This window comes from Amphiura filiformis, unplaced genomic scaffold (assembly GCF_039555335.1).
Source record: "Amphiura filiformis unplaced genomic scaffold, Afil_fr2py scaffold_236, whole genome shotgun sequence".
Lineage (NCBI taxonomy): Eukaryota > Metazoa > Echinodermata > Ophiuroidea > Amphilepidida > Amphiuridae > Amphiura > Amphiura filiformis.
In genome coordinates, this window is record NW_027305700.1 from 1,397 (window position 1) to 13,740 (window position 12,344).

Here is a 12,344-nt window from a genome sequence, read left to right on the forward strand (position 1 = left end):
TCCTAACTAGCGTGGTTACATCACGTACATGTAAAATTAAAGCGAAAGAGCACGGGAATGCAGTTAATGGTATATTGATTATTAATAAACAACAATGTATTCGAGCTACATAGCTTAAACAAGTTTGATTTGGTTTGCTGAGTAAGAAAACTATTAGCGATATTTCACAGCATACAGAAAATCGAGACGACGACCAAACAAAACATACTTCATGCAATTTTGGTATTAGATAAAATACGTAATGTTTAATTGAACTTTGTTTGATTGACAACAAATGAAAACAATATATCCCCTGCATCATATTTCTAACAAAACTATTGCGAATTGATATCGTTATTGGTTGTGATGATAAGTGATAAATCAAAATAAATGATTTGTACGTTTTATCCAAATATTTATTTACATATCGCTCATTCTACAAAATCGGGTGCCAATCCACTTTAAAAATTTAAAAAATAAAAGTTGTTCAAAAAGACCTGCTTTTTGTGTTTTTTAATATCACTACTTTCATATGTAAAAGATTGCCAACACCACTTGCATATTTTTCTTTTAGGAAGTCATGATGTTTTTAACACTAAAACTCAATGTAATGTGAGCTATGTTACCGGCTATACTGTGTACAAAATGCAGGGGTTATTTTAACGTGTCTCACTGTCACGTTCGTGCAATGAGATGAAAGTGTTGATGAAGTAGAGTGCGTTTCAAAAATAAAAAATTGACATTTTTACCTGAATGTGACCGTAAGAAAGGCTCTACCACTGTCTACTATTAAAGCATATCTACACGGATTGTTAATTGTCACTGCACGAATATTTTATCTCATTGCACGAACGTGACAGTGAGACACGTTAAAATAGCCCCTGACAAAATGGGCTGGTTTTACTTAATCCAATGTCATAAAAGTAAACGAAAGATCACTTGAATGAAATGTAAAATCGATTTCACCATATCATAGAAGTTTTAAAGATACGTAAATGAGTACGTAACGTAGATCACCGTAACGTAGTTCGCGGTTTTTTAATGTTTTTGATGTGATTTGCGAACGTTAGAACGTTATGTTGGTTAATTCTAATATAAATGGGGTTCGATCACTGGTACCTATCACATATTATTAGGAACTACATGTTATACAAGTGCATACTATGGAATCCTGGTAACGCAGCTCACCAATCTTAACATGGTCGGTCGAAATTACAATGTTTACAATATTTCTTTGCCAAAAATGTTACAGCATCACGATTTTTACTGTGATTTTTAAACCATTAGTATTTCCTTTCAAAAACCGCGAATTACATTGATACCTCTGTTTTACTTCTTTCCAATAGCGTTTTGGTGGAAAGTGTGGTTTATTTTAAAATTACACAAAGACGTTTAAATCACTAAAAAATAATGTTGATAAACAATATGATCAGATGATGGCGCGTTATCTAATTAAAAAACAACAAATATGTAAAGAAATAGCATTTATTCAAAGAAAATATTAAGGGTCAGATTTGACACTTGAGCAGTGGAAACGTATTTTTAGCGATTTTTCGGCCTTTGCAAGGGCAAATCAGGCTGAAGAAAGCATTTAAAGTATGGACAACTATTTATGTATGTGTAGATCTCGTTGCGTTGAGTTATACATGAAAAACAACATATTTGATGCCCTAAATGCTCGACAAAGTGTTTGTGGACCAAAGAATGGGAAAACAGGCTATTGGCACCCGATTTTGTAGAATGAGCGATATAGGTCCTTTATCAAGAACTACTAGCGATGTGGAAATTATAACCAAGGAGGTGACACTAAATTCACGGTTGTTCTATTAGCAACGCAAAACCTATGAAAAATTCCGCTGGTTTACTAGATAGAAAATGAGGCCAGTTATCGATCCGTTATGAATAATTCATGTTCGACCCCTTGGATCATGTTAATTGAGATTGGCAAATAACAACGTTGTTAGTTTTGCGAACTTTGCCTGTTCAATGAGAGCATAGCGCGCCCCAATACATCTGGGCACAAACCAGGCGAAAACGATCCAGTTTATGAAATGGCGGACAGGTATTTCCCATCAGGCACCAGTGATATGTTTTTTCAAAGAAAGTCTACTACAGGCTCCCAGCATGAATTATTGATTTTATACGGAGGTAAAGAAATGCACAGTTGACTACGACTATGTGCAAGCCGTGCACCAATACTCCAAATATTTATGGTAAATCTGACTAATATGGTCACATGTTGACATATCATGTGTTCAGGAAATAACGTGGCAACATTTTAAGATTTCAGGCTTGTTTGCTAGTTAATTGCCATTTGTACTCTTTATTATTTATCTTTGTTAATGAACATATCTTTTAAATGCTGATAAATCGTGGTTGGCTGCCCATGATATCTGTTAAATTCAATGTTTTATGAATATAATTTTACCACGCAGAGGGGGTCACGCAGCAGAATTTCACACCACCTGACTTAGCTAGATTTCGAAGCTCTGCTCTTCGAATTCACGTAAATTTCAAAGTTTATACACTTAATATATTTAATATGATACTAATTGTTTTGTTATAACCAACTGGTACACGAAATATACTAGCTTATTACCTATACAGAAAGGTATATCCAGCCATTCTCCGTCACGTCAGCCTAACATGACTGTCACCCTCTATAAGCCTGGGCACAAATTTCAATACAATACGCTATTTACATATCAATGCGCCGCATGCTAATTTTTATTGCCGCTTCCAGGTATTGTTCTATGTTATAACGCAGTTGAAGTCTCTTTTCGAGATTTTGAAACGGTAAGATTATCATTACCATTATCACGACGGCTTCGGCAACAAAACACATCAATAAACGCTTGTCGATAAAATGAACTTGTTAAATTATACACAAATGGATTTACTACACTATTAAAGTAAAGTAAGAAACGGGAAATAATCAAAGCAATGCCACTGGCTTCTTCCGTCAAAAATCCCTCTCCAGTATGCTTTAGGATGTCATCTAATGAAACAATACGCAGTCCTGCTTGACAGATAAAATATAACACACCGTTAATAATCAGAAGTCTCGCCACTTGATTGCGAACCTGAAGCGCTTGAGTCTGTGATTCGGACATACCTCTTGTCATAGTCTTCAGATTATTTGTACGTCGACCTAAAGCTTGCGTTATCCTGATATACATGAATAGATTTATAATTAAGCCAAAGATAAATTGAACACCTTGGCAAACCTCACCGATGAGATAAGTTTTTGGATCAGCAGCATCACAAAATCCGATTTCCGTTGGGAAATTGTGATAATCATCAACGTCAGGCCACAGAACACAGAAACGGATCATCTTTCCATATCTAGGTGTAACACAAGCGCTTATACCCAAACTGAATATCCATGTAAATACGACGAACTTATAAGTGCGTGATTTCGTATTAATCTTCCGGTGTTTCAAGGGGTAGCATATCGCGTAATATCTCTCGAAAGTTACTAAGGTTACAAAAAGAATTGACGCTAAATAACATGTGATCGTCACCATGTACAGAAATGAACAGCCTACGGAGTGTTTAAATGGTGTGTCCATTCGAACTGGAGAATTCACATAGCTCCAAATGTAGGAGGCTATTGAAACAGTTACAAATAATATATCAGCCACAGCAAGACTAACTAGGTAGATATTAGTTATAGTATGAAGTCGTGGACTCTTAAAAACTACATATATAAAAGCCGTGTTGCCGACAATTCCGATGATCAGAAGTATTGGCAAGCTTAGAAGCGCGTTTATTTCAGCTTCACTCATTAACCTCTTTTGCGCTTCATATTCCAATGACAAATTCAACCATGGAAAGCCGATGCAGGTTGTTTCGTTGTTTTGTGTTGACAACATCATCGATGGACTGTTGAGTAACAGGGTGGAGTGCTAAAGAATGCAACGCACTCGCCTATTTCACCTGGTTTCAGTTGTGCAATATGTGTATAATGGTACTGCAATGCAAGTCAATAAATTATGTAGGTGGATTTCTTAAGGGGTCTAACGACCTTTTGAGGTTAGTCACTGTTGATAAGTAAATGCCATAGATCAGTTCATGCAATATATTCATTTCTTTTATCTGGTAAGATTTTTGGGCAAATTAGTGAAAAATCAGTATTTTATAAAAGAGAAATGACAAAAATAATCGCTGTTGGATATTTGTTATACATAGAAAATACATTTCCGTGTGGTAAACCATCAAATTTCACGATTTACAATTACGTATTGATTTGGTAGCCCCATTTGACTGTTTTCTATAGGTTAAAAGCATGTCTCACACTAAGAATCATTTTTTCACAATGGCATGAACAAAATTTCTGTGTCATGGTCGGCAATTCATCCCAAGAATATGCAGATTAGATCCGTGTTTTGTTCAAGTCATTTCGATGTATTTTGGTTGATACCAAAGTCTACATTAAAATAAATACATTCATTTGTGTAACAAACCAAAACATCGTTTCCGTATTAAAGCTGAAATTTGTCCATTGTTAGATGACAGACATCGGCTCTTACTAGATATAAACGTTCGTTAAAGAAATATCCATGGCATTTCTCACACATGATAGTTGCTATAGGTAATTTTTACTACCCAGAAAAAGGTCGCTACGATATCCCTTAACATTGCTTGTGATTATTGTGCAAAGGTTTGCCGGCCTATCGACTTGAACAATTTGACTGTAGCGCTTGGAAGCACGTAATCAGTTCATACTTGTCACGTAATTAGATTTAGTTTTAGATTACATGTGCTTGCTCGTATTTGTAAAATGAACAGAATTTGTCTGGCGAATATTGAAAATGTAATCAATGTGATTGTATGATAGTACGTGGTTTGTATAAAGGCTTGACGCGATGAGTGTCATTTTCAGTTTGACGTATGAGAGATGGCTTATTTATTTAGTTATACCACCCAAAGTTAAAACTCTCTTCACGCGGGTGTCGACTGCAGAATCAGCATGAAAAATGCATTAAAATGAGTACAAACACGCCTAGTATTGATCCAGTAGTTCTTAAGATAGCTCTTGATATTTTGAGAAAATATTTCAAAACTTGAACTTTTTCCATTGAAGCGCATGGCTAGCACGCAAAGCATTAAAGGAAGATAGTCCGATCAGTCACATCACCCCCATATTGCATCCATCTGTTCCATCAAATAGAAATTGTGGTATCAGTGTATACATGTATTTTGCTCTTTGATCCTGATGATTCTAGAAGTATTTGTTAGAGTTTGTAAGCCATAAGTATAAAAGCTTATAAAGTGGGTTAATCCACTTCCTCACGTTAGCCAAGTTTCACATTGGTATCCTTGGATCCATTTTATATATCAAAGGGCAGGGCTATAAATTTATATATAAATATTAACCTATTTTAATAGGCCACGTTTAAAAGGCCACATTTTGATATTTAGGACTGGTTTACACAGATGTTGGCAAGGTCTTTATCAAGAACTACTAGCGATGTGGAAATGATGACGTAGCTGGTATCTCTTGTCGAGATTTTGAAACGGTAAGATTATATTGTCGATAAAATGAAAAGGCATAATTGAAATACCAGCATGAAACTCAACCGGTGGAGTGATTCAGTATGTGAATAAATTGGACCACCCTCCTTTAAAACCAAATTTAACAACACTGCCATTGTAACTGACATAGCAACTTGCCAATGTACCATTTATAGCTTAAATGGTTGATTCTCGAAATGAAAAATGAAACCCACCGAAGAGTCATGAAAAGAACACATTTCTCTTTTTCTTTTTTTCTTTTTGATTCTGGTATACTGCTATATGTTCAATATTACATAGACATAAAACTTGCATTATTGGGATATACATGTATAGATTTCAAATTAAACCCTATATGAATTAAACACCTTGGCATATCTTGGTGATCAGGCAACTTTTTGGATCGTCAGCAACACAAAATCAAATTCGTTCGGTAAATTTCGAAAACTTTAAATGTCATTCTATTACCCCCACGACCCATTATTCAAAATCGCGCACTGTGATTTGTTGAAACGCGTCACGTGAAAGACCATTAATTAGCAACAAAGTGGCCAGGGCAACGAACTTTATGTTCTTCTCGCATCATAGCGCACAGCAAAGCGCGATGCAGTATATTTGCGTCGTTACGCATTCTACGCAAAGCATTACGCTTGGTTACGCGTTCTGCAATACTCGCTATCACTTACCCTTTGACTACGCGTAGGCGCTCCACCTTGAGGTAAACAACTTGAAATATTTGGGCAAAAATGTGATATTTTCTCTTTAAATCGCACTATTTTGTGGTAATAGAATAGAAATAAAGGGTGCAGCATTATCCGGCAGTATAAACGTTTAAATAATGGGATCGGCTGCGCCTCACCCATTATTTACGTTTTTACTGCTTCGAACACATTATTTGCGTGTAAAGGATAATGCATTACCCTTTATTTCTTAAATAATGAATTTTCCTGTGCGTGAGTATGGCATATATCATATAATATCGCTATAAAGTCAACAACGTTATCAAACATTGACGTGAAATAAAATTTTACAGTAACGAACATCCTAGACTTTGTTTAAATGATGTGTTCAGCCAAACTGGTTAAAGCCATACTATAACATTTCTATAAAAATAGATTAGTATTTATTTTCCATAAAATCTTAGCTTTTACTGCCAGATATGTCTCCTTTTAATTTCGAGCCGAACAAGTGAGGTAAAGCAAAGAAAATTGGAATTTATTACTAGCGCCAACGCATGTTACTCCAGCGGTTGTAATACGGTACGACCCTCTGAATATGTGTGTGGGTGTATGTGTGTCCCGCACGCCGTGTACGTACTCTGTTATCGCATACGAGTTCGACTAATATTTCCATCGTAATAATAAAATGACGGTTCCATCGTTTTATTCAAAATCGCGGATTTTGACAAAACTACAGCACCAAAAGTCTTGATTTTTTTTTCAGAGTATCTTTGTTTACTAAAGTACATTACAATCGTGTAAAAACAAGAATGTAAATGTTTTTGAGGGCGTTCTCCTCAGCAAATGTTATAATATGGCTTTAATTTAAATATTTACAGATCATAGAACACGATAATAGAGTGGCTCAGTATAAAAACGGCGTATAGCACATTTTTGATCAAATTTAGATTTTCAGGTGAAAGTTTCCTACTGACCTCTATTTATCAGCAAAAGAAGTTACTAAGGTGTATTCTTAGTCAGTGGGAGTGGTCTAGTTCGTAGACACATTTCTGATTGGACAATCGCATGATTTCGGGTGCCGTATATCAGGCCGTAGACGACCCCACGTCATCATGCGTCTTGAAAATGCGAAACACGCTTGTAGAGGTGCGCGTATGTATCGCGCTGTATGCGTAGACTAGTGCGGAATACGCGAACGCGCTAGCAGTACGCGCAACGGAATACCTGAAGTTGTAAACAAGTTTCGTTCATTTTATAATGAGGGGAGTTTTTATGACGGTCACTTAGTTTTTGCTTAAAAAAATTGTTTACAGTTATTAAAATAATATTTAACTGACTAAGAATGAGAATAAACGATAGGAATTTTTATTTTGCCTATCCTCTACCTATGATAGACGACAGGCAGGTCCAATATTTTTATCGTAGTGGATACCGGCTGCGCCGGCATTCACTACTCAAAATATTGGACCTGCCTGTCGTCTATCACACGGTAGAGGATAGGCAAAATAAACATTCCTATCGTTTATTCTCTAAGTAAACAGTCCCCTTTTACTGCTAGAAGTAAAAGAAAAACACCCTTTCTTATATTTCTCTATGAATGCAAGATTGCAAAAGTCACTTTTTTTCAAAATCTCAAATGTGCCATACGCCGTTTTTATACCCGGGGGGGCACTTCAATATGAAATGGATATAGGTGTAGGGCTGGCACTTTCGCACTAAGGGGCATTCGGTGAGAGCAAAATGTAAAAAACATGGGGTCATTGGGTGAGAGCATGATTTTTGGCATTCGGTGAGGGCAAAATGTGAAAAATATGGGGTCATTGGGTGAGAACATGACCTTTTTTAAAATGGAATCTTTGGGTGAGAGCCGAAAAAGCGCCACAGAAACCTCAAAAATTGAGTATTTAGTTCTAAATGGCTTCAAATTTCCTTGTTTTTTCAAAATAAGTAACAAAATCCATGATAAATGAAAGTTGCTGTTCAAATTGGACTTGTAAGGGTCTTTGGGTGACAGATCAAATGGAAAAATAGGGGGTCTTTGGGTGACAGAGCATGGACAGAGCATGTGTTCGTAAAAAATATGGGGTCTTTGGGTGACAGCGATGCTGAAAAAGGGGTCTTAACAGCCCTACATACGCGTCACCTCCAAAGTTGGAGTGCCCCCCGGTTTTTATACTGAGCCACTCGATTGAAATAGTATTAAATAAATTGGATATCGGCTGCAGAGAGGTTTACTTAGACGTACACTGCAGGTTTTTTAGTTAAACTGGAAAATATGGCTCCGGCAATCCTACTCGCTTTAATACAACTCATATAATATGTATAAATTAACAAAGTCGAGGAAAATTGCCATATAAACGTAAAGTTGCGTATTAATGCATTTTTTTATTTTAAGTAATAACTAGGGGTGTGTAGATTCAGAATTAGCCGGGAGCCAAAATGGCACCTTTGAGCAAATCGAGTTATTGATGTCAAAGGTCACACAAGGGGGTAAACACTTTAAAATTCTTAAATCAAAATATAAAATAGCAGACATTTTTCAATGGGTCCAAAGGAGTAAAAAAGTCTAGAATGCCTAATTAATGAGATATAGGTCAAAATAGGTCAAAGGGTAAAAACAAAATTATACGTGGGTTAAAGTTTCAAAATACTCAAATTGCAATGAACATGGGCTCAAATTAACCGTCTTGACAAAATCAAACAAAAAATATACAGTTTTGTCATATCTCCGGAGTCTAGTTTTTATGCTATGACCTCATTATTCTAGAATAAGATGACTTCAAAATGAGACACAAAATATATAGTTTGCTATATCTCAGAATCTACACACCCCTGGTTGTTACTTAAAAGAAAAATATTGCATTAGTACGCAACGTCACGCTTATACTAGATTTCAATGAGCTCTATCTTCGACTAACAGGATTAATAATCATTCCAAAGGACTTGTCCGACTGACACGTACTGATTTGGAACCCTAAATAATTCAAACACATTCACATTTTATTTTGTAGTAGATTTTTGCAACAGAGGGCTGTTCACAATTTGCACAAGGTATAGGATCAAATTCAATCAAGACATCGCCATCTTTTAAAGGTACTTTGAGAGCAGGCGTACTAGTTTGGAGCAGGAAATGATGTATGATGCCGGATGTGCCTGCAACAAAGATCATTGCGTCTACGCGCTGAATATCTGTCATTTTAGGAGAGTATTTGTTAGATTTTGGCCCTCGAGGCTTTTCAATCGGTAGTGTTATTTTAAAGATTTTTCATCCTTTTCTTTAAGGGATCTAAAATGAGCGTTTATTGCGTTTCGACAGTATTTTTTGTGGGACATGAGAGCACCACAGACCTATCGAATTGCATTCTGAATACGAAGCATGTCTTTCTGATATCAAATAATTTTCATTTTTTGAAAATTACAATATAATACAAATTTTATGACAAATTATAAAAATTTGATATTTTTCAAATTTTTGATATATAACAGTCCTCGAAGTAAATTATATAAATCTAATGATATATTCTTAAAGTGTATGTAGCAGGAAGGAAAAGCCGACGGTCAATTGAAAAATTTGACCTTTCATATTGAAGATATGGATTTTTTCCCAAAAAGACCTTATTTTTTTTTTGGTGTTTTGGGAAAAAAAATCCATATCTTCAATACAAAAGGTCAAAATTTTCAATTGATCGTCGGCTTTTCATCCCACCTACATACACTTTAAGTATAAATCATCAGATTTATAAAGTTTACTTCAAGTACTGTTAAATATTAAAAATATCAATTTTTAATGATTTGCCATAAATGTGTATTAAATTGCGAATTTCAAAAATCACAATTATTTGATATCAGAATGACATTCTTCGTATTCAGAATGCAATTCGATATGTCTGATGTGCTCTAATGTCCCAAAATAAATACTGTCCAAACGTTCATACCCCAGCCCTTAAGCATGTGAAATACCAATAGTATGAACTAAATGGCGGTTGTTCGGACACTTTTAATTCTATGTTAAAGATCTGTATTGGAAGAGTCAACGTCAACAGCACTTGGACACCTGCTGTTGCCATCTGTAAGTAAAGCATAATTAAAGGTGGGTGGTCAGAGTTTGTCATATCGTCAGCCTGCTACGATAATTGCCCAAGTCATTTTTTGTAATTTTGAGAAATATAATCCAAGCATGCATTTAAATATATTTATTAACAAATCTTTGCACAAGAACAAATGATAATGAGACCAATTAAAGGGAGTAATCAGATATAAATGATGTGATTTCGTAACTGATACATGATTGAACAATATTTTGTACTATGTTCTCAAAATTACAAAAAAAGACTTAGGCAATTATCGTAGCTGAGCAACGATATTGCATTTTCTGTCTTACATTGAAGCATATCATTAAAACAATCCGTTTTCATATTTTGACTTGTGTGTATAATTACTCCAGCGGTTTTGATACGAGAAGCATAAAACGTGACTATGTGTCATTGGATAGTACACACTTCCAGTGGTGATCACATTTTTTCCATGAACGAAACATATCTCGGACGTTAAAGTTTACTGGGTATAAAAAAAAATACGAGCCTTCTTCCGATAACAAATGAGGCTGTCGATCTGGTAACATACATTTCATGACTATAATAGGCCTACTACACATTTAGAGCATTATAATACTTATAGCATCTCATTGAGGCATTGCTTTTGCATTTGTCTGTGCAAAAGTGTTCACTGTGGTGCTTTGTAGTACAGCTGTTAGACAAGCATTTTGCCGTATTCGCGCACTTTCGTTACCCAAGTATAGAGGCCATGGAGTCAAAAGTGATCTATTTAACGATTTTGTAAGATAAATGTTTTAGACTGGTTCTAATTGGAAATATGTGCTTATTTAAGCATCAAGCGGCAAGTTCGCGTAAAAGCTGGCAACCGAATTATTTTAATTCGGGTATACTCAATTCTAACATTTTGTCTGCCAAACTATGTTGGAACCCCGTGACCATTAAAAGAGACCCCTACATAATCACACATGGAAAAATTATACATGTTCCGAATTCACTAAAAATAATTGCGCGTGCGACAGCAACAGGTCCAAGGCATTATAGGGGTGAAAAATTAAAGTTGCTGCGATTTTCGTAAAAATGGATGCAAACTGTTCCTCTAGTTCAAGGGTTTCAAGAAAAGATAAGTGTTGACTATCTGCGATGTCACGTTCAGAAGATAGACGATAAATAATGCAAATTCCATTGAATCCTATGGAATCCAACATATCTTTTGATTTTTTGTTGTGTAACATGCTAAGACATCGCAGATAGTGCAAACCATTCTTTTCCTGAAACCTCTAAGCTATGCGAAAAATTTGCCTCAACTTTTACGAAAGTTAAAGCAACTTTGACTTTTGACCCATACACAACAAGCAAATCGACCTGTGACCTTTTGTGCCCCATAACTTCTTAACGATAGGTCGTAAACACACAAACATTTCATTTCTGGGATCCGTGGGGTCAGACGCATAATGCTTGAAAGCACTATTGGAATAAAATTAAGTTTGCCCCTTTACGATCCTATGGGGTCATTTGGGTGTCTTTTTGAGGGTCACGGTCTCAAAATATTGCTTGGCAGACAACAGATTCGAGTTGTTATAAAGCTTTATGATCACCTGACGATTATTATCTATTCATGGTATGATTGCACCATGAAGCGGCAGGAATGACCTCCGATTGGGGGAGGAATACTTTTAGCAATTTTGACAGAATCCAGTTTCCTTTAAAATAAATTAAAACCCGTTGAGACAACCCCACATCCAATGCTTTTGTTTTTAAAAGAGGAAGGTCCGATCAGCAACCTCATGCCCAATTTTCGCCGTCGCGTCTCAATTATTAAGATATTGGTAATAAAATCAGTAGAAAACATATTTATGTTAATATTATGGTTGAAAGATATTTTGGTTGGATTTTGTAAGCCATAATTTTAATAAAGTGTGCTAATCATATTCACACAGTATTCTGTGGCACATTCCAACGAGGATAGGTGAGGAGTTGGGCCAAAGTCATTCATGTCAAGGTCATTCAATACAACCCAGGCGAAAAACATCATGTCACCAATCGGATTAGCCTCTTTAATTCGGGGATATAGGTAGCACATTATGGTATTCTGCTTATCTGGTTACACGAATGT

At 35.8% G+C, this 12,344-nt stretch overlaps 1 protein-coding gene across 1 annotated transcript; it reads right to left on the reverse strand.

Annotated features, from left to right (window-relative positions):
• Positions 1–2,735: 2,735 nt before the first annotated feature.
• LOC140145365 (neuropeptides capa receptor-like) lies at positions 2,736–3,854 on the reverse strand. Its single transcript, XM_072167115.1, has one exon. The coding sequence runs from the start codon at positions 3,852–3,854 to the stop codon at positions 2,736–2,738; it is 1,119 nt and encodes a 372-aa protein (XP_072023216.1).
• Between the last annotated feature and the right edge of the window lie 8,490 nt (positions 3,855–12,344).

Excerpts from the sequence above, each read along its gene's own strand:
- LOC140145365 (XM_072167115.1), bottom strand. The coding sequence starts at position 3,854 with ATGTTGTCAACACAAAACAACGAAACAACCTGCATCGGCTTTCCATGG.